The sequence below is a fragment of the Phoca vitulina genome, unplaced genomic scaffold (assembly GCF_004348235.1).
Source record: "Phoca vitulina isolate PV1807 unplaced genomic scaffold, GSC_HSeal_1.0 scaffold2, whole genome shotgun sequence".
In the NCBI taxonomy this organism is placed as follows: domain Eukaryota; kingdom Metazoa; phylum Chordata; class Mammalia; order Carnivora; family Phocidae; genus Phoca; species Phoca vitulina.
Window position 1 is genome coordinate 5,949,711 of NW_022589705.1, and position 23,041 is coordinate 5,972,751.

The 23,041-nt window shown below is 47.5% G+C and overlaps 1 protein-coding gene across 2 annotated transcripts in view; it reads left to right on the top strand.

Annotated features, from left to right (window-relative positions):
• The first annotated feature begins 4,268 nt into the window (after positions 1-4,268).
• TSPAN2 (tetraspanin 2) overlaps positions 4,269-23,041 on the top strand; it is a 56,307-nt gene continuing 37,534 nt past the window's right edge. For both annotated transcript variants that reach the window (XM_032420856.1, XM_032420863.1), the window contains exons 1-2: positions 4,269-4,396; positions 20,251-20,353. In XM_032420856.1, coding sequence (XP_032276747.1) covers positions 4,328-4,396; positions 20,251-20,353 — 172 coding nt within the window. In that variant the 5' untranslated portion in view covers positions 4,269-4,327. The remainder of the gene's footprint in view (positions 4,397-20,250; positions 20,354-23,041) is intronic.

The window sequence follows — 23,041 nt, forward strand, 5'->3', positions numbered from 1 at the left end:
TATAATATTCAGACAAGTATAAAAGGATGTTCAAGAAAAATATTTCAAGCATAAAAATTACTTTAGGATTACATTTCATGGAAAAGATGGAATGGAAATACAAGTTTAAGGAGAAAAAGAAAAGATGTCAAACTTTCACTCTGGTAAAGAGGCGTTTATTTATACATTTTTTTAAGTGGATAATGAATAGGTACAAATAGCAAATCATTATGTTGTACACCTGAAACTAATATAATGTTGTACATCCATTGCACCTCAATAAAAAATTATTTTGAGTTAAGTTTCTCATCAATAAGAAATATTTAAAAATTGAGAGATCGCCATCTACAAGCCTTGATCAAAAATTTCCTGTTGTCATTTCGAGCACTAAACCTGATACATAAAAAGAAATGGATGATGGTAGGTAGCAGATCACACTGACACTAAGTTTCTCCTGGGTGCATTAAAATGAGGGATGTGACTTTTTTTTTTATGTCAATAATTAAAATACATTAGAAATGACATCTTTTGCAAACTTAAAAGTTAAAGAATTTTATATGTCAAATGAAAAATACATGAGGGTAAATACTGTACAATTCCATTTATATGATGTTACAGAACAGAGAAAATTAATCTATCATAAAAAAATTGGAACACTGGTTGCTTCTAGGGGGGATGGGGGCATAGACCAACTGTAAAAGGATTCAAGGGAACTTTCTGGGGTGATAGTAATGTTCTATGCCTTAACAGAGTTTGAGGTTAGAAAGGCAAAAGTGTCTGTCAAAAATCATCAAATGGTGTACTTAAGATGTCTACATTTCATTAAGGTAAGTTTTATCTCAAGAAAAAAAGAAAAACTATAAACAAACATATGAACTCTAGTTCATGTTATGCATGCAGAAGAATTCAGTGATGAAATGAATTGGTGTCAAAAATTTATTTGGAAATGTATAAAAAATAAGATAGATCGACAAATGGACAGATGTAGCTAAAGCAAAACGTTTATAGTAGAATCTAGGTGGCGTGTATATGTTGTTCACTGCTCAATTATTTCAACTCTTCTACATGTTTGAAAATATTCACAATAAAATATTGGGGAAAGTATACAAACAAGAATATATTTTTTCATAATTCTTTAAGGGACATGTGGGCAAAAGTTTGAAGCCCGTTGGTTTCTATCACCACCATTTGCTAATGAATCTCTAACCTAAACTTACAGCCCAAACCTCTCTCCAGACTCTCAATCATCTTTCCATCTGTCTCCTGGACCGCTCCATCTGGATTTCCCATCAGATCTAAAACTCAACAGATCCAAATATGAATTTATTGTCTTCCTGTGTCAGTTAGAAATACCATCAGCTACAAGTAACAGAATAGAACAAACAAAACGAGGGCGATTTTTCTTACATAACAAGAGATCTGGAGGTAGGTGGCTGCTGGTGTTGATTCAACAGCCTCAACGATCTCCTGGCTGGCAGGTCTACCATTCCCTTCCCTCACAGTCACAAAGTGTTCTACAGCTCCAGGCATCATGTCTGAGTTCAAGATAGGAAAAGGAGGAAGGGAGCAATGCCAGTGACAACTGAACTTTTATCAACGCAGCTTCAGATTTTCCAGAAGCCTCCCAGCAGACTTCTCCATAAATCCCATTAATCAGAACTGTCGCCCTAGCTGCAAAGGAAGCCAGGAGGCAAGTACTTAATTTCCCTATCCTCTAAATTCAATGCAGTATTGGGTGATGGCGTAAGCCCGCCTACAGTATCTGTAATATTCTCCGCCAAACCTGCTCCACCTCCTATACTCCCCATCTTACCCAAGTAAGGAGCCCCAGGAGTCATCCTTAGCTCTCTTTCTCCTCTGCTCCTCATATCTACTGTCTTTTTCTTTTCTCAGTCTTTGAATCTCTCTCACATCGGAGCTTCCATCCCACACCCGCTGCCACTGTCTTGGTTCAGGTTCTCATTTCTTCCCTGAACTGCTCTAACAGTCTCTTAGTCTTAAGTCTTAACTTCAAACCATCCTCCATCTGGCCCCAGGTTGACCATTCTAAAAATAGATATCTAACCATCTTATCCCCTGCCTGGATCTTGTCTGTGGCCTTGCATAACACCTAGTTTAAAGGCTAACTTCCTTAGTATGTCATGTAATGTAGTCCCCCAGTTTCCTTAATAACATACTCTTGAAAATGCGTCGTTAGAGTGCTCCAGTCCTGTCAAGGATCAGCTCCCCTAAGACACAACTTCCTAGAGGGAGGAGCTGGGGAAGTCCATACTCAAAATCCAAACCTGTGGTGCTAGGCAGGCAGCCATCTGTCTTTAATACATTTGTGCTAAAACTGTAGTATGAAAGAACAATAGATTTACATGTTATGATAGGGGTTCTGTTTCCAGAGACTATAGAATATATCACTTCTAAATGCATTTTGTCTTGGAGACATAAAGTTCAACAATATATTTAAAGTATAATATCATTGTTGTTCATTCGGTTCAGAAATTTATTGAATGCCCACTATGTATCAGACACTAGGCTTTAGTTTTTTTCCTTTATAATAGAACAGAGATGACAGATCTAGAACAGTGTTCGACTGAAGTTATCCGCCTCTTTCTGCATACCTAATGACTTCCATCTTTTTCTCTATTGCACTATTTAAGACTTATTCTTATCACCAGAATCAGCAATTTCATTTTTCTGTCTTCTACTCATTTTCATAAATAAAATTCATTAGATATTCAAACAAATGTCTAAAAGCACAGATGGAGGCAAAGATGGCAAAGTGGTAGAAACTGGTTGATTGATAGAGTGCAATGTGATAATAGCTAAGCTTTATAGAGTACTTAATCTGTGCCAGGCATGGTTCTAGGCACTCTACAAATACTAACTCCTTAATCTTCACAACTCTATGAAGTAGGTATTATGATCTCCATGTTGCAGATGAGGAAACTGAGGCCCAAGGGTAGTTTTGCACCTCTGTCAGCTGAAAGCTATGCCCAACACCCCCCAGCCTCACCTCCTGTCTGCTTCACTTGAGCTAACTACATTTCTCCTAGTTCCAGGGGGTGGTCTTTGGTCTCTCCAGCCCTGTGCTTTTTGCACATGCTGTCCCTTCTCTCTGGACTGCCTGTGGTCTGTGCTCATTCTTGGAGGCCAGGTGAGGCCCACTCTCCTCAGAAAAGTCTTCTCTGTCTAATGAGGTGAAGTCAGGCTGCACCTTGCCCAGCCTCCTCACCCTGCTATATTTATGTGCTTACGGCTCTCTCTCTACCACCAGAGATGATGCTACCAGACCTGGCTCTCTCCTCATTCTTGAGTCCCTGGGGCTTGCTACTATGCCTGGCTTATAATAAGCACTTAAAGGTTTGCTGAATCGATGCATAAGATCCCTGGATTTTACACTTTCTCGTCGCCCCCATGCCGTCTGGCACCACATATTGCAGACACTTAGTCAATGGGAGCCGGAGCCTGGTTTCCCAGCCAGCAGCCTAACTTAATAAAACAGAGCAAAACAAAACCCGCCCCCTTTCCTCCCATCTCCACATCACAATAATCCCCGAGGATCTGAATTCCTTTCCAAGCCCTCCCATCAGTCGAATCCAGCGGGACCCGAGGGGTCTGACTGACTCCCCTCCGCTGGCTGGGCGGAGCAGGGTGGGGAGCTGCCGTCAGGGCGCAGGGCAGCCGCATCCCGCGCCTTCTGCCACTTCTTGCCTATTAAGGTTAAGAGTTCCCGGAGGAGCGCGGGAGGGACCGACGGAGGGTCCCCTAGAAGGGGCCCCGCGGCCTGTGCGCTCGTCCGGCGCCGGGGGAGCACAGCCCCGGGCCGGGTGCCCCGCGACGGGTGCTGCCAGCTTCAGGGCGACCCCAAGTCCTACTTTGCTCTTCTACCCGAGGCCACCTTCTTAGGTTTCCATAGCCACGGGGGCCGCGTCCTCATTCTCTACAGCCACCGCAGGCCTCAAATGAGTATCTGCACAGGGCGCTGATTAAATGGGTCTCGGGTCCCCAGCGGACGCTCCTTCCCCGCAGATGCCCGCAGAAGTACCGAGGGCGCTGCGCCCGCGGGGCCCTGCAGCGGGTGGACTGACCCGCGTTACGGGGGCAGGGCGGGGGACGCGTCCTTCCGGCCGCCGGATCTCCGCCCCCTCTGCGCCCCCACCCCACGCCAGCCTCTCGGGGTCTCCCGGGGCCGGCTCCCGCCCCGCGCCCGGCCCGGGCCCCGCCCCGCCGCCCCGCCCCCCGGAGGCCCCGCCCACAGTCCCTCGCGCTCCGCCCCCTCCCCGCCGGCTCCCGCCGCTCCCGGCGCTCCGAGCGCGGGCCTGGGGACTCGGGATCCCGCCGCCGGGGCCGCAGCATGGGGCGCTTCCGCGGGGGCCTGCGGTGCATCAAGTACCTGCTGCTCGGCTTCAACCTGCTCTTCTGGGTGAGACCCGGAGCCGGGCAGGCCGGGCAGGGGAGGGCCGGGCGGGGGCGCGGGGCCGGGGTCCCCGGGGAGCTGGCCGCTGCGGCGTCCGAGCCGGGCTCCAGAAGGCTGGGTGTTCAAAAAGGCGGAGGTGAGGAAGAGGCAGACAAAGAGGGAGGGGAGAGATAGCGGGAGGGATGGAGCGGGGGGAGCGCAGAGGGAGGGAGAGATTGAGCAACAAGAAATGGTGAGAAGGGGGGGGACACCTTGTGGCTCTTCCCTTTGAGGAACCTCCGCCTCAGCTGGTGACTCCAGGTGCGGGGACACCAACCCCTCCTCACCTCACCTCCTGAGGAGTCGCCCCCCCTTTGCCTCCGGGGCACTCACCCCTTGTCGCTCTGCCTCTCCACTGCAGCCAGGGCCTGGGCAGGGCGCTGGGAGAGAAACCCCTGTGCCCGAGCGGGGGCTGCCAGGGGTGGTGCTCCAAACGGCGTGTGTGGAGACACCACCTGGCGGTGATGGTTTTGTTTAAGGAAATTGGGGGTAGGAGTGAAAATGGCATGGGGGGGGGCAGGTGTCGTCCTTATTCTGGGTATCAGAGGAGGGTACCTGGCTGCGAGGAGGTGGTGGTGCTCTTCCGTGAAGCGGATGGACGGCAGAGAGGGGCTTCCAAAGGGCAGCAACATCTCCCCACAGCCCCTAGCCCACAGCCTCCGCTAAATACCACAGATGATCTCATTCAACTTTGCATCGAACAAACATTCCCTGGATTAATGGTTCACAGAGAGATAGGGGGCCATGCCCCTTGTCTCCTATATTATTGGGACAAGGTTAGGGCCAGACCATCCCTAGATCTCTGGATACCCTGTCTCAGGCCCTGGAGGACTGTAAGACAAGGTCTAAGAATTATCTTGTCTGCACATTCCTCTTGGGCTTTCTCAAGAAACTGTCCGTCAGTATAACAGCTCAGTTAGACCCTGGGGGAAAATATAAATCTTGTGTTGGGTGAACAGATTCCTAAGGCTAGTGGGGAGCAGCAGTGGCCTGGGTGCTTCGAAACAACCAGGAGAGAGGAGGATGGTGATTGTCCTATCTGCTCCAGGGAGTTTGTCTTCCCATGACTGCAACTAATTAATTATTGAATGATGGGCTCTGCTTGTGTCTGCCAACCCATTAGCCCAGATGCCTGGGTGACTCCAGCAACCCTAACCTCTCAAAAGACAACTTGCCACGCTCAGCATCCTTCAGCAGGGGAAGGTGTGAAGGAGGCACCCCAGTGACGGCCCCTGAATTTTAAAAACACATATGGTTTTTTAACACCAGGTATTTATACTTAGCATGCTACAGGGAGGGACATTTCTAAAGGTCCTTTATGTTGTGCTTTTTAATAGTCTGGCTTAATTTTAAGAGCTGTTAATTATAGATGTCATGCTTCGGTGACACCATTCGCTCTCACCGCTTACAAATTCAAAACAAGTTTTCTATCAGCCCCAGAAGGACTTCTCAGTGCTTATTTAGTGCCTGGTGTTGTACCAGCCTTTCCAGGGGTCATGGGAAGCATTTATTGAACGTTTTCAGTGTGTCAGGGACAGTGCTAAGCACATTGCATTCGTTACTACACTTAATCCTCGCAACAATGCTCATGTATATAATATTGTTATCCCCATTTTTACACATGAGGAAACAGAGGCTCACGTAGGCTGACTTGCCCAAAGTCACATAGCTAATGTGTGGCAGAGGTGGGACTCAGACTCAGCCTCTGTGGTCCTAAGCACTGCGGCACATTACACTCCTAAGCGGTGGTTCTCGGAGGGTGGTTCCTGGACAAGCAGCATCAGCATCTCCTGGGAACTTGTCAGAAATACACATACGCAGCTCCATTCTAGGCCAGCTGAAGCAGGAACTCTGGGGGAGGGATCCATAATCTATGTTAGCAAGCCCCCCAGGTAATTCTGATGCTTGCTCAAGTTTGAGTACCGCTGTTAAACAATTATTAAATAAATATTATAAAGATAATTTATAATATATAAATATAAATAAATATATATAATTTGTAAATATAAAATGCTGTTCCCTAAGCTGCTAATGTTGTTAAGGAAATAAGTCCAATGCATATAGAACAACAACAAGTTAGTAAGTATATAATCAAGTGACAAATGTCACACTTCTGGCCATAAGCCTAGTAAAGAGGGGAAGTAGGAACAAAAGCGATGTTTGAGTCTGCCATGTGTTAGCCACTGGGGTTAGACATGACCTTTTATATATATGATCTAATTAAGGAGTTCAGAGAACGGTGGGGCACCTGTGTGGCTCAGTCAATTAAGCGTCTGACTCTTGATTTTGGACTCAGGTCATGGTCTCAGAGTGGTGAGATCCAGCCCCACATCGGGCTCAGCGCTCAGCAAGGAGTCTGCTTGAGATTTTCTCTCCCTCTCTCTCTGACCCTCCCCCTTGCTCTCTCTCTCCCTTCCTCTCTCTGGAATAAATAAATCTTTAAAAAAAAGGAGTTCAGAGAAAGGATCACAGCAACAGTGAAGAGTCAGGACAGTTGTCCTGAAAAACAGGGTGTTTAAGCTGGACCTCAGAGGACTGGTAGAATGAAGGTGGGCAAGGCAAGGGGGGTGACAGGCCACCCGCCAGCAGAGGAACAGCGCAAGGCTGAGTGTGACTACCATCTGACAAAGGGGTCAGGCTTGAGTGCAGAGATCCCAAGCAGGGTGTGCTTGAGTAAGTTACTCTTACTTCTAGGTGTCTGTTTGCTCATCTATACAATTGGGATAACAGGGTTGTCAGGAAGATTAAAATGAAATATGTAAAGAGCCTGACCTCATCTTCTTATGAATCTAGTACATAGTAAGTGCTCAAAAAAACATTGTTATTAGTGCCTGCACATAGGAGCATTCAATAAAGGTTAACTCTCTTTCCCAAGTCCCTTAATTTGGGGGAATCGCATCTATGTTTGCGAAGTGACTTGCAGCTTGTCTTTGTTTTAGGATGACTACACATTATCCTCTCAATTTGTACTTGTGAATTTTCCCCACTAGAACTTGGAATACTTTGAGAGGAGGCTTTTTTTTTTTTTTTCTGTTATGCTCACAATTATATCTCCAGTGCCTAGAACAGAGCCCGGCACGCAGGATGCATTCAGTAAATATCTGTAGAATGAATGAATGAATCTGCAGGTTAGAGCACTTGCTACAAATGGCCTTCCCAGTTTGCACAGATGATAATCAATGATCTGAGGACTGATCCTACCTCTTCCTTGCATTAGCTGTTGATTTGTTCCTTGTTTGCACAGACTGAGTCCAGGAGGGGGGTATGGGGCCTTCCTCTCTCCCAACTCCACGGGAGGGTGGGGACCGAGGGTGTCTGAACGGTAGCAGTACAGGAGGACTTCCCAAGTCTTAGACCTGCACCACCATAGGGAAAGGGCCAACTGAAACTCGTACATAATGCTTTAGGGGAAGGTGATTACTGGGGATAAATTATCTAGATATCTGCCTTCACCATAACTGAGGGAACCTGATTCCAGAAAAGCCCCACCCTAGTTTCTGAAGTTGTTTTTCCTGGTTGGAGGGGTTTGTGGGAAGTTTGGGGAAGGGGCAGAAGGTGGGGGCTGGTTTTCCTAGAAGGCTAGGCTTTCGCTGTGACTTCAAGTGTCTTATTCACTCACCCCTTCGCCTGCTCGGGTGCCTGCCCTTGTGAGATATAAGGTCCCCCTCAGTGACCGCACTCTTTTTCCTATCAGGAACTCACCAGAAAGCAGGCAAGGAGGTGGGGGTGGGTGTGTTCTGTGATCTGCAGTTTGTCCCCTTGGGTGACCACACTCTCTTTCCTATCAGGAATTCACCAGAAGGCAGGCAAGGAGGTGGGGGTGGGTGTGTTCTGTGATCTGCAATTTGACAAATCAATTTGCAGCCTCCTCTGGCAGCTTGGTTTAAGTAAGTTTCCCTAGGCTGTGCTCCTGATCTTATAAACATTCAGCTAGATCCTGCCCGAGCCAGCACAGCACTGCCTGGCCCAGGGCCGCTGACTGTATTCAGCACTACATTTTTAAAAACAAAAGTAAAGCCTGGCCATGAACCCCACTAAATTCATTTCTGTTATCATGGTTGATGTCTAACCTGGAACCCCTCCCAACATTGGTCATGTCTAAATTCGGACGCTATAATCAGATAGCACAGCAGATGCCCATGCCTCTCACTGGAATCACCTTTATTTTTTTTTTCCTCCGTTGCATAGCAATATAAATAAAACACCGCGGTCCACCAAGCCGCATATGTCAGTTTAAAGAAAAACCTGGGCGCTGTTTATTCCTTGCTTTATTGTTGTACGCTCAGCGTTTTCCTATCATTGTGCTGTACTGAGCAAGTCGGTGTTAGCGACCGACAGGAAGCGGGACTGTTCGTTGTGGAAAGTCACAAACCGTATATGGCTTGTCTGAACTTGCTTTCCTTTCCTTCCCCCCCGCCTTCGTGCAACTTTGGGGGTTCAGTCAGTGATGCCTAACGGGGGCCGTTACGAAAGATCGTGTCCCACGAGCCTGGGAGTGAAAGGTGTTTGATGCGGCTTACCCAGGCTGCCTCCTCCTCTTTCTCAAACTTATTTCAGACAGTAATTTCAGAGCTACCACCTGTCAGGAACACTGGTTTAAAAAAAAAATACCTGAAGAAAGTATTCTTTGGGGTCCACCCAAAAAGCTAGACCACCCCAGAAGGCAGATAGGAATTTCCTTGGTCTTCTTGTAGGATAGTCTTCATTTCTGATTTCTGTCAAGGCGGGAAGACAGCAGTAGAGGCCAGCCTCCCCTAACGTGGACGAGGGGGCCCTGGCATGGCCGGAAGGGGCGAGGAGTCTATGATAGGGGCCAGTGTGCAAAGGCTAGATGTAGAGGGCCAGCAGTCTGGCAGCCCTTGGACAGGCCCAGGCAAGATGGCCATTCAAAGCCAGGAACTCGAAGCCAGGAAGGTGGATGCTGGCATCACACTGCCGGGGTTGACTCCTGCCTGTATTATTTACTACCTAGGGGACCTCGGGCATGTTGTTTAGCCTATGTAAGCCTCAGTTTTCTCATCTGGAAAATGGACATAATTAAGTACCAACATCGATCTGTGATTTTTGTGCAGATAAAATGAGTTAATACATGTCAAGTAGTAAGTAGTATGGTCCATGTGCATCATTAATACTCAATAATGTAAGATATTAGTAGTGGTCATATTTAAGTACTGGAAGCACAAGTAGAAACCAGAATCCAAGAGGTTCATAAAAGTAAAGAGAAGTGGCAAGTAGGTGTCCTAGGTCCAACCAGCCAAGAAAAAGAACAAGAGTTGCGTAGTTTCTCAAGGGCATGGAATGCAAAGGAGGGATTTCCTCCTCTGCAGGCACTTGGGAAGCATATGCTGACGACCTACTCTGTGCCCTGCACTCTGGCAAGTGCCTGGGCATTCAGAAATGATGAAGACACAGTCCTTGACCTTGAGGCACTCATGCCTCTATTCACTGCTCCATTTTGCCTTTGCCTGTAGTTTATTTCCTCTCTAGTGTCTTGGCTCCTTGAGGCAGTGACTGTTTCTTGCTGGGATCCTCCTTCTCGCATCCCTCAGCACCTAGAAGAGGTTAAAGCAGTCACTGGCAAAGCTCCAGCTCACAGGGTTGTGTGCACCCACGCCAGCACAGGGGCTGTTATTTATTCCCTGCCCTGCCTCTCTGCTACCGAGGGGAAGCCTTGGAAGGGGGTGGGAAAACCTTGGTGATTGGTGCCTCTCTAATTTCAGTGTGTATGCAAATCATCTGAGGATCTTGTCCAAGTACATATTCTGTTCAGTAGGTCTTTTTTTTTTAAAGGCTTATTTATTTATTTATTTCAGAGAGAGAGAGAGAGACACACACACATATGCGCACGAGCATGCAACGGGGGAGGGGCGGAGGGAAAGGGAGATAGAGAATCCAAGCAGACTCCCTGCTGAGCGCAGACAGGGAGCTTGGTCCCAGGACCCTGAGATCATGACCTGAGCTGAAAGCAAGAGCCTGACACTTAACCAACTGAGCCACCCAGGCGCCCCAGGAAGTCTGCATTTCCGACAAGCCTCCAGGTGATGCTGATGCTGCTGGCCTAGGGAATACACTTTGAGAACCATTGGTAAAGACCTCCTGGTGGCTCTCATTTCTGAATGGGGCAGAGAGAGCCCTTCGTCTTGGCTTCCTTATAGCACTTCTCTTAATTCCAGTTACGATTTTACCATTATTGTTTTAAGACCTTTTTTTTCATATTAAGACATGATGGCTTCTAGAATTACTAGGTGGCCACGTGTTCATTGTCCATTGCATTTCACTGTGTAGTTCTAAAACATCCATGCAGTGTCTTTGGGTCTCAAATTACGTGTGGCAAAAGAGAACATGACCTCTGTCCCCTACCTTAATGTTGACAATTAATATCACAATAGGGCTGTTCTCCTAAAGTAAATGATGTTGTACTGACTACTGAGACCATATCATGGTTGCTAAGGAATCAGGAGAAAGAATGGAGGAAGAAGCAAGTAAAATGAGAATATCAGATTGGCTGGGAGCACATCTTACAGATGAGTAAGGGTTACCTTGGCCCACCTTTTCATCCTTTTTGGATTTAATTGGGAACAAAACTAATAATGCTAATTAACGTTCATTTGGTCTTTTAGTTTACAAAATGCTTTCACAAGCATTATCCCATTTGATCATGAATTGCAGCAATCCCATGAAATAATGTAATTATCCCCATGTTGCAGACGTAGAAGCTGCAAGTCAGGCCCAGTATATGAGAGAAGCAGGAGAGCTAGGTTGAAACCACTACTGATCAGTTTAAGGCAGAGGAAAAGCAAGATGGGAATTGAGAAAAGGTATGTATCAAGAGACGTTTTTAAACTTAATTTCAGTAGCAAAAACTTGAAGAAGAGTAAGCGTGATATAAATGCAAGCTGTGTGCCGCTGCTTTCCTGAGCGCATTTAGTACACTGGTTCCTTTAATCCTCACACTGACCCCCTGAAATAGCAGCTATTGTCACCCCCCAGTTTACACAGGAGGAAGCAGAGGTCCAGAGAATTTAAAGAGACTTGCCAGGGACTCAGAGCCAGCCCGCAGCAGGGCTGGGTTCTGTGTGTGGCCCCAGAGTCTATGCTGTCCACCATTCCAAACTGCAGACGAACGGGAGAGAAGGTTGGAGAGAAAGCGTGTGAATTCCAATATGGCGGCTAGGCTACTAATCACACGTGGCTATTCAAATTTAAATTCATGAATACTAAAAGAGATTTAATACTCAGCTTCTACATCACAGTAGCCACATGTCAAGTGCTTGATAACCATAGGTGGCGAGTGGCTGCAATACTGGACAGCACAGATTGAGCACATTACATTACATCACTGGAGAAAGTTCTATTGGATAGCTCTAGCCTAGATATAGTTATTCTTTTTCTCTAAACCATTTTTCTATTTATCTCTTATTGGGTCTTATAAAACTAAAACTAAAGAGAGAGAGGGGAGCATAGCTTCTAGAAAGGGGCACTGACATATTGAGTATAGATCATTTAGAAAACTCAAGGGATTCTAGCTGTCCTCGAAAGAGCGTAGAGCTAAAATAAAAATGAGTGGAGAAAGGCAGCAGAGGACTTTGTTATTGGTACTATGGGAGTGGTGTTTCCTACCGTGGGTAGGATTCAGTTTTCGGTTTGAATGTAACATTAACAAGTCTACCACCATAGTAACTCTAAGTGCCGGGCACTCCCCGTTCTAAATGTGAAACTCGAACTCGTTTAACCTCTTAGGGAGGCACTATTATTACCTCCACTTTGCAGAGGAAGAAGCTGAGGTTTTGAGCGATCAAGTGTCTTGCCCAAGATCACAGACAGAACCTGATTCAAATCTAGGATGCCTAGAACCCCCCTTTTTTATCTGCTGCAGCTTCTCGACACCACGACACCACAGCGCTCTACGGTGGATGTTTTTGTTATCATTCTGCCTCAGGGCATCACTATGCAGTCTGAATACTCAGAAGAGGTAGAAGCTTCTAGAAGAGCCGTTGGCAGTATTCCAAAGTGCGTGCCAAGTTGTCCTCCCCATCATAATGGTGATTGGGAAAGAGTCAGCTTATAAACTGGGGCAAGGGAATTGGGCAGGGACGGCAGAATCCCCAGCAGGGCAGGGCCTGGTGCCTTGCAAGCTACTGGCACTGAGCCAGGAAGCCCACTTGTTCGCCCTGCACATGCTCGAGTGGGTCCGTTCCCCCCGCAAATGACCCAGTGCTGCCTGCCTTCAGGACAAAAATGGCTTCTGGCAAGATTGCTGTGAAGTAAAAGCTGGACTTTCATGATTTCTCCGGGATCCCATCCAAGCTAACTTTTTAATAAACCAAAGTATTTCGGCTTGTTCCAGAGGCTAACCTGAGTTCTACCTGAAACGTTTTTTTCCTGCCATTGACTCTCAGTAACAACTAAAACTGGGTGTAAATCATTTTCATTGATTGACATGTAAGAATCCTATTTATCTCAAGAGTAGTTCTCTCAAACTACCTTGAACAATATTAGGCTGTAAAACAAATATTGTTAAACGCCCAGTCTTTGCTCATAGGAAGCTCAATAGAGATGAGACCTCACAGCGGGCATTGTATCCCTCAGGGTAAGTGTTTACTCAGAGGGTGAGCCTGAGATAAGAGCCAGCCCATGTTGCCAGGAGGAAGTCAGAGAATGTCCACAAGGCCATTACTGTCCTGGAAATCATCGCTAGGTAAGGTAAGGCAGACCTTGGATTTCGTTCACTTCGGTGACTTGGTGGATTGGATCTTAATTCTGTACGTATTTGATCTTCACTTAATCAAGCCATCTGCTCCCTGGAGTCACGAGCCCGCAGTCTGTGATATTTGTGTTGCTGTCAAAGACAACTATCCCGCCACCCTCTTTCTCCTAATTCTTGCTGATCTTTCCTCCCTCCTCCTTTGCCCTGTATTTCTTTAGAGAAAAGGCCTTGTGTAGAACCACTGAATAAACTCAACACACTTCCCACCACCTGTGTTGGATCTGCTTTGTCATGACAGCAAGCTTTCCCTCACCCCAGGTCAGTTTCTTTCCCCTGAGCCCTGAATGCCCCCAGCCCTTCCACACTGCCTCCCGGCAGTGCCAGTCGATCCACACAAGTCAACTTCCTAACAACCTAAGCAAACCGAAGAAGGTATGTTTGGCTCAACTACATAGCCCCGCATTCCTTCCAGAGATGAATAGTACACTCCTGACTCGGTCACGGTTGTGATTGCAGAATGCTACCATCAGGATGGAGAATTCAACACTGATTGGTTTTAAAATATATCCTTACCTGAAGGAAGTCTCTCGGGAATTTCTTAGCGTGAGCTTGTTCTCATGGAATCGTTATGAGAAAAATAATAAGGAAAATCAGAAACCCTGGTCCCTAACCGGCACATTTCCAAGCTAACAGCCGCTTCATCACAGGCTGCCACAGCGCGGCCTCGCGGCCCCACCTCATCTGCTCCTGACGTCAAGGCGAAGGCAGCAAGCTTCCCTGGAGGTGGTTTTGCATGGATGTCCTATGGCATTGGGCTCTTGGATTTCTTCTGACAGAATCCTTGATTTCGAGAAAGTGCCGTCTGACTCCTCGCCTTGCTCTCACTGAATAAGAGGATGAAAATCTTGGGAGCTGGCTTTCCTCTTGGAGAAAATTAGTGTCATCTTCCAGAGCAAATGTGCTTCTGACTTTTGCCTGCTAAAAGGATGGAACTCCATTACCCTTATGGTATCATAATGTGGCTTGCAATCAGATCAAGACTGTGAGTGCTCATTACCTGATTGCATCTGGGATGGGAATTGCCACCAAGAGCAAGTATTAGCTTAAAAGCTTTTAATGAAAACTCTAGGGTTACAGTGTCATTTCCAGCTTTCTGTGACTTCATTGCAAAGAAGAGAATTGCAGATGTGGTGGGTTGTGTAGACATCTGGTGTTCACCCTGGGGAAGCAAGAATGCAAACCTGACCTTGTTCATTCTTGCATTCAAGTGCTGCTCTAATTGCCTTAGGCATTCATTAGCCTCTGCCTCTAAAGGGCCTGTGTGGCTTGCCCTTGGTGTCCGTGCGTGAGGCACGGCACACATCCCCACAGGCTGAAGAAAACACAGAACTGATACGACATGCGCCAGTTTTGTTGTGCTTTTCTGTGGGAAAGTACTTTGCTGAGTCTATTCAACAGTGTGTTCACACCGTGCCTTCCGAGGTATCTGTACAGTGTTTCCCAGGGGCAGATATTTTTGAAAATAGTACTTTGCAAAGGATTCCCGTGGGGGCAATCACTCCTGACAGCCTGTCTTAGTCAAGTCAGGTTGCCATTAAAAAAAAAAAAATATATATATATATATATATATATATATATATATATATATATATATACCACAGAGTGCCTTACACAACAGGAATGGATTTCTCAGAATCCTGGAGGCTGGAAGGTCAAGATCAAGGTATCGGCCGATCAAGGTATTGGTGAAAGCTTTCTTCCTGCTTTCAGATGGCTGCCTTCTCACTGTGTCTTCACATGACAGAGACGGAGAGAGAGAGGGAGCGTTCTGGGCTCTCTTACAAGAGAATCCCATTGTGGGGTCTCAGTCTCATGACCTCATCCAGACCTAATCACCTCTTAAAGGCCCCACCTCCAAATATCATCACACTGGAGGCAGGGCTTCAACAGATGAATCTGGGCAGGAGACACAACTCAGTCCTTAGCACAGCCTAATTGGTACCTTTGTGAAGGCCCTCCACTCTTTCCTTGAACAGATGTCTGTTGGGAGCCTGCTCTGCACACAGAGGTTAAGTGCAGTGTACACACTGTCCCTATGCCCATGCAGCTCAGGCCTTCATTTTTTTTTAATTCCAGAAATATTTAAATAGAAATGGTTGTATGAGACATGAAGGCAGGTACATACCCAGGCCAGGGTAGGCTCCCCAGAGGAAGTGACTTCAGAGCTGACAGCTGGGGCAGGGGTGGGGAGGGGGTTAGCTAGGTGGACAGGTAGGGGAAAAGAGCTTTCTAAGCTAAAGAAATAGCAGGAGGAGAGACCCCCAAGTGGGAGAGGCAACTGAAACTGTGTGGCTAGAGGATCTGAGGACAATTGTCCCCCATTTAGGTGAAAAAACATGTGCTGTGTGAGAACTTCCCCAAGGAAGCTTTTTACCCAGAAAGGGGGCTTTCTGCTGGGGTTAGTCATCAGATAGCAGAGTGGTGTGTCTCAGGGTTGTGAGCAGGGCTGGCTGGCCTCCTCTGGGTGCGGGTGGGGGTGGGGGTGGGGGGAAGCTAGGCAGCCTGGGGGACCCAGTTCTGACAGCAATCTTGGCCTTTTTGCATCTCAGCACTGCCTGATTTCCAACTTAGTGCCAAGAACCAAGTTTGTGATTCATGAAATCTTTTTTTTTTAAGTTAAAAAAAAAAAAAAAGTGTCCTCAAGATAGAACATTTCATCAGCAATCCCAGGAAAGTAGAAGTAAATACAGTAAAATAAAACCGAAATCCTTTAACAAGTTCTGCTTCGTGCTAAATGACCTGTTTCTGACAGATAGCCATACTTAAAGGAAACTTCTGGCCCATCCACTTTGCTTTAAATGCTTTCTGAGCAGGTCAGTAGTCCTCTCTTCTGCTACTTCTGTTTTAGAACACGAACTGTCTTCTCTAAAAACATATGCTTAAAATTTGCAATTTTGTGTCCTGCAGACTCTCTGGAGTATGGTTAGAAACTGAAATCACTTGCCCGTGAAGATGCATAATATAATTGTATCTGGTGACCCCCCCCCCCATTTAATGACATGGATTGATAGGTCACTGTTCCTTTCACTGCTGCTTTTTTTTTTTCTATTTTATTTCTTTTTAAATAATGGGCACACTTTTGCCCTCGGAATCCTGTCTCATCACATTCTCTTGAGTTCCTAACACACAGTTGGCACTCAGGAAAGAAATGTGACACAAAGAAATGATGATATCCAGCATCTTCTCTTGGGCTGGTTCTGTGATTGAATTCTCACCTGCAAGGTTAGTGTCCCTCCTAGACCACCCAGGAGGAATCAGCTTCTCCACGAGCCCCTGAGATCCTCCTGAGAAGGAGCTGGATCTTCCTTTCCTATGAATCCTTGGCTCCTGGCTCACAATAAATGTTTATTAAGTGACTAGCATCAAAGTCCCACTCATGCTGTTGTACAAAAAAGTCCATTCCTGGAAAAACAACATTTCTAGAGATAATTATTCCAAAGGCGTGGGGATTGGTACTAGTCCTGGAAGCAGGGCAGCCCTCAGCAACGTTCTTTAGTCAGTAGAGTGGATCCTTCTGGGCATCACTGCTCACCACATCCACTCCCCAGCGTCTCGCCTTCAGCCATCAGGTCTTTATCTCTGGCTCCTCGCTGTCTGGCATCAGGGAGCACTCATGCTCCCGATTGATTCCATCAGAATGAATAGCTCCCGTCTCCCCTCCCTCAAGGCCCTGCCATGGGCTTTCCAAGATGGTAGCAAGCTAAGAAGAAGCCATGGGCCATGCATGGTCTGCCCCAACTTGGCCTTTTCCAACCCGATTCCTCTCTGCCCAAGACAGGCTCCAGGTAAGGTAGCGAAGCCTTACCCATGCAGTTCCTTCTGTCTGGTGTTTGCTCCTCCCTCCAGTCCTCCCCTGCTCAAGGACGTCAAATTCATTCTTCAAGGTGTAAATCAAAACAGAATGTCTTCTGCTGAACACCAGTTGTCGCGCTTTGGGCAGTGTGACGCTCTTCCACTGAGCACACTTCCTGCATTATATTACACGTACCCATTTATGGGATTAGCTCCCATGTGAGACTGTGAGTCCTGGCTTTCATCATTGATTCCCTGAAGCCTAGCACATCCCCAACCTGGACCACAGTTGATTCCTTGAAAGACAGGGAGGAAGGGGAAGGAGATGAGAGTAGGGGCAAGAGAAGGAAAGGGCAGCCTCTCATTCCTTACTTGTTCTAACGTTGCCTGAGGGGCAATGTTGTGGCTGAGATTAAGAGAAGAAAGAACGGGGAACAGAGGGGTTTGGGTCTAGAAGGGGTTAAAATTTTTCGTGGGCCTGAAGGCTTCCCCCACATCATTTAATGAGATGTCTCTTCCAGGGCTTGGGATACACAGAGCAATGGGACTTCATAACACTTTAGCCTTGCTCACTTTGCTCCTGACTGGTCTGGAACTGGGGTGAATTTTTTCAATTCAATTCCATTTCTAGGGTGAGGCAGATCAACCAAAGCCCAGTGACCAGAGTATTACAGGAGCCTTACAGGAATGGTGAGTTTGGAAAGACCAAAGGGCTACGTGGTCTCTGTTGATGTCACTTTCCAAAGCAGTGATCGCCGTTGTCACGAGCAACCTCAGGCCGGACGGGTCCTCACCCACGTATTCCTGACACGGCCAGTGGCTGTGTGCTGGGAGGATTCCCTCCACACAGTGATGACATTCAGTTAAGCCACAGTTTCCTTGACCCGGGAGGAAACCCGTGTGGTTTGGGGTTGGGGGTGTGGATGAGCAAGCGCAGATTTTTTCTCGTTGCCCCGTGGCTTGAAATTGCAACCTCTCTTTTAATTTTCCATTATGCATCAAATACATCTGTGCCAGAAGTGGACAAATGTATTCCGTCTGGGAGGATGATCCCAGACAGCAATAAATTAGAGTCTGTGTACAGACATGCCAAAAATGTGGCCGCGTGGTAGGGTGTCCCTGGGACCAGTCACCTCCTCCACAGTCTGCTTGGTGGCTGCAAGCCTTGGCCTGATGCCTCTGTCAATAGATTTTGCTTTGTATTTGGAAACTGTCTTTCCATCAAGTCACCGCAGAGGCAAGACGGGGGGAGGGGGGGGGTTGCCTGTGTGGCTTTGCTGGGCATATCTGTCCCAGGTAGCCTCGGGGAGCTTCCAGGACAGTGCCTTCCCAAGGGCATCACTCTCTTTCCTGCACAAGAACAGCAATGACCTCAAAGCTGGTTTCCTCCCAAACTAGAACACGGCCCAAGAAAACCCTCTCCACTTTTTCTGGATTGAGCAGATAAGCTACCATATAATGCATCGAGAAAACAACATTTTTTAAATGTACAAGAGTAATTAAATGCTTCATGCGGACAATTTAAAAGATAGAGTGAAAAGAAAAAAGCCACCTGTAATCCTACCTTCAAAGATAAATACTGTGAATGTTTTAGCATGACTTCTTTCAATATTTTTCCATGCCATGCTACCCTTTTAAAAATGCAAAACTCTTTTAAAGCTGGTTGAGTCCAGCTCCTTTAGCTGTCCCTCACATTATCCAATTAGTGCTTTCCTCTGAGTACTGGAAACTTTTACTTATTCCACATGAGAGAGTCCAGCTGGTTGAGCTCTAGCCCCTCTGACTCCTCACTGAAGTCACGCCGCTCTTCTGAAGAAGCTGGCCTGGAGGGGACAGAAGAGAATGACTAAGGCCTTCTATAAGTCCAGCCAGAGAACCCCAAAGGGCAGCCCCAGGTCTTGATATGCAGCCCTGCTAATAGAGGGACCCTGTGTACAAAGGGCTCTGGTCTGCCCCTGACTTTGATACCATTTTTCCTTATTAAACCTCTACTTGTCTGACTACATCCTGTCCTGTTGCCAGCATCTGTGTCTGCTCTTGGGACAGGGACAGGGACAGCCTCTAAACTGTTCATCTGGTGACAGGCTAGGGACCCCCACACTGTTGGAGGTCAGGGACAGGGACAGCCTCTAAACTGTTCATCTGGTGACAGGCTAGGGACGCCCACACTAACTAGATGGGTTGGCAGAACCAGGAGGCAGTCTTTATATCTGCTTACTTCCCCGTGTGACTTGGTTTAGTCCCTCTGATCTACTTCTCATCCTCTTCTGCGGGTTGTCCTCACTCTCCAGAAGGTGCCCCGCGAATGTCTGTTGCTTGATGGACGTGATGCAATTCGGGATGGGTGCTTGTGGTGGGAGCCTGCCGGCAGGCAGTTGCCACAATCCTGCATGATAGAAAAGACCGAGCGTTGATGCGGAGCCTCACAAAAGCCCTCAGAGTGGCCCAGAGGAAGCAGGCGATGAGTCTACCAACCACTGCCTGCACCAGCCACACGGCCTCACCGTGAGCAGCAGAGCACGCAGACCATGCTTTTTCAGAAAAGTATTTTTTCCTTTCTCACTTTCCATGGAAACTCAAAATAGCAACCAAAAAAAAAAAAAAAAACCCAAAACAAAACAAAACAAAACAAAAGAACGGCCGAGCTCCCTCTCTGCCTGCAGAACCATCCCCAGGCAGGACAGTGACCGTGGAGGGCCCGGGGAGAAAGTGCCCTAGATGTCTCTGAAACAGCTTTCTAACTGGCCCTGCGCACTCCTGAGGTGTGGGCAGGTCCTGAAGGTTGTGTGTTTCCTTCTAATTTAGAAGAGCGGGTTTCCACCAGGTCTGAGAGTTCATCTTGCTGTTGGCAACCCAGAGGCTGAAACACAGTCCCTCTCACAGTGATGCTGCTGAGGAGGTCTGGGGTCCCCAGCAAGGGACAACAGGGCAGGGGGCAGACGCCTTCCAGGGGGACTGTTACTGCAACATTCTTTTTGAGACGCCTCCCCGGGCTGTGCTCTCTATACTCAGCAACCACAGGGCAGCCCAGCAGAACGGGGACAACTCAGCTTGGCATCAGGAAACCCCAGTTCTGATAATCCCGTCAGGGACCTGGGGGGCTTTGAGCTCATCGTTTCTCCTCCTCCAGGAAACATGAAGGGCAGACAAGCTGATTTCTAAAGGGATAGCCTTTTCCAGCCTCAGCACTCTGTGCCCCAGCCCACTCCTGGGCTATGTGTACCCTTCCATTTGCTAAAAACCAGTGTTGTTTCCCTTTCAGTTGGCAGGGTCTGCTGTCATTGGTTTTGGACTATGGTTTCGGTTTGGAGGCACCATCAAGGATTTCTCATCGGAAGACAAGTCCCCAGAGTATTTCTACATGGGTGAGTGATTTCAGCGTCCCTGAGCTTTAGCTGGAGCTGCCCCAGAGGCTTAGAGAAGAACCTGCACCTGGACTTCCGTGGGAGGGGAAGTGAGGAGGCAAAACTGAGTCCTGGAGACTCTATCTGGCCCGGGGGCTGGAGGGGCTATGTGGTCAGGGCGGGGGAGGACCCTGCACCCCTAGCCTGCCCGCTCCTCACATGGTTCATCGAAATCAAGAAAGACCAGTGTGGGAGGACAGACCCACTGTGCTTCTTTCAGCCACCACTCATTTCCAAAGAATTAGAAGACTCCTTTTTGCCCGCTGAGCGAAGTGGATGCACCACAAAGTCAGTTACACATCCGTCCATCTGGGCTGATATGGTCCCTGCCGAGTGAGGGGTTTATTTGTGATCTTGTATTTTAAGTTGTCCATGAGGGAGATATAATTCCAAGTGAAGAGACATTTCAGGGTTCAGAGGTACTCACTTCCTCTCTAACTAGAGACTGCAAAGGGCAGGGCTCCCCTGGGGATGAGGTTGCCTCCCCCACAGCTGTGGGGAAGGGGTGAGGGGTGGGGGGGTGGCCTGCAATTCTGAGACAATGTGGTAAATAGGGGCTGAGCGTTTCCCTGGGTTTAGTCCCTCTGATCTACTTCTCATCCTCTTCTGCGGGCTGTCCTCACTCTCCAGCCGAGTGCACCCAGACTCTAGATTTCAAAAAGCCTGAGACCATTGTCACTACAGGTCATAGCCCTATGTGTCTGGCCATTCCAAGGTCTGCACCAGCCACAGAGTACATAGAGTATGGGGAGAAGCAGGGTCCTGTGCAGGTCATTTGCTCCCGGTTCGAAGAAAAGCAGCGTCTGCTTCCTGGGAGGGAAGGAGCGCCCACGCTCACTCCGAGCCTCGTAAAGGGCTGCTCACAGCTCTGCTGCCTCCTCTTCCCAGTGCCCTTCCCAAACCTGAGCCTCCTGAAGAGAGCAGCCGTAGCAGTGAGGATACTTCTAGAAGAAAGTAACCACAAACCTACTATAAGATGGGCGGCAGTAAGGACAGTCCACATTTCCTCAAATCTTAGATGCAGTCTTTTGTAAAACACACAGTTATTTTAAGTTCCACTAAGAAAAGAAGAAATGCTGCCAATTCAACCATGACATACCATAAAATATGCATCCTAATTTTAGGGACATTAAAATGTGAATATGTCCAATGTATATTGAAATTGGTGAAACACGCTGAAAGAAGCGTGGAGATGGGGACTCTCCAGAGTTAGTTCAGAGTTCAACAAAGTCATCAAGGACCGAGGTTTTTTCCATCTTTCCCCTGGCCATCCTCGGGATGACCTCAAATGCATCCCCTCAGGTTTAAAAGATAGTTGCGGTGGCTCCAAGTATCATATCCTCATACAGCAATGTCCAAAAGAGGGGGAAAGAAAGGAAGTTTCAACTCACATGGCCCTTTTTAGGAATGAATACAACCTTTGTCAGAAGACCCCCAGCAGACCTCTCCTTGCAGCCTTGGCCAGAACTGTACTGTGTGCTCATGCCTGAATGAGGCCTGGCCAAGAGGAGGGCTCCTGTGACTGCCCCCTGTGACTAAAGGAGAATCACCCTGGGCTTGGGAAGGGGCCCAGGCTCCCCAGAGGGCCCCTCACACTTGGACAAAATCAGAGTTTTGTTACAAGAAGAAGCAGAGGAATCTGCCATCAGACTTAACACTGAAATGCTCTTTTCCACCCACATGGTTTCCAGGTTACACACACCCCTCTGTCCAAAGCTAACACACATACTTAACATATTTCTCCTTGAGGAACTCCTGGCTCTGCGAACCTCCTCAGAAGCATTCTCCATCCCAGAGCAGGCCCCAGTGCCCCAGGACAAAGCTCAGCATGTCCTGGTCCTGCACCACCTCCAGGGGACGCACAGGAATGGTCAGAGGAAGGTAGCAGAAAGAATGCATCTCCCCTCGTGTTGCTCATGGTCCCGGGGCAGCTTATTTCATAACTGTTCCCTGTGATTTCTAACTCCACTCGGCATTATCACATCTCAGTGCCCACTGGATTACCCACAGCAAAGTTTTGATCCCGCCATAATGGGATTCTTGCCTCTACAGACATATGCAATAATAAATAGCAGACAATAATCACAAGCATATGTTAAGTGCTAATGAGTGGTACAAACAGAATCACTGAATTAAGAAGTGAGAAGGGGCACCTGGCTGGCTCCGTGGGTAGAGCATGCAACTCTTGATCTCGGGGGTCGTGAGTTCAAGCCCCACATTGGGTGTAGAGCCTACTTAAAAAAAAAAAAAAGATTCTGTGTGGGAACAGTGGTGGTATGTGCCTGTGACTTTAGCAGTCACATTAAAAAAGCATCACAGATTCAGGAGAAGCTTCTAACAACCACCTGGCTGGCTCAGTCAGTACAGCATACTACTCTTGATCTCAGGGTCATGAGTTTGAACTCCACGTTGGGCCAAGAGCTTACATTGAAGAAGAAGAAGAATGGGAAGAAGGAGAAGAAGGAGAAGAAGGGGAAGAAGGAGAAGAGAAGAAGGAGAAGAAGAGGAAGAGGAAGAAGGAGGAGGAGGAGAAGGAGAAGAAGAAGAAGAAGAAGAAGAAGAAGAAGAAGAAGAAGAAGAAGAAGAAGAAGAAGAAGAAGAAGAAGGAAGAAAGAAGAAGAAGGAAGAAGAAGAAAGAAGAAGAAGAGG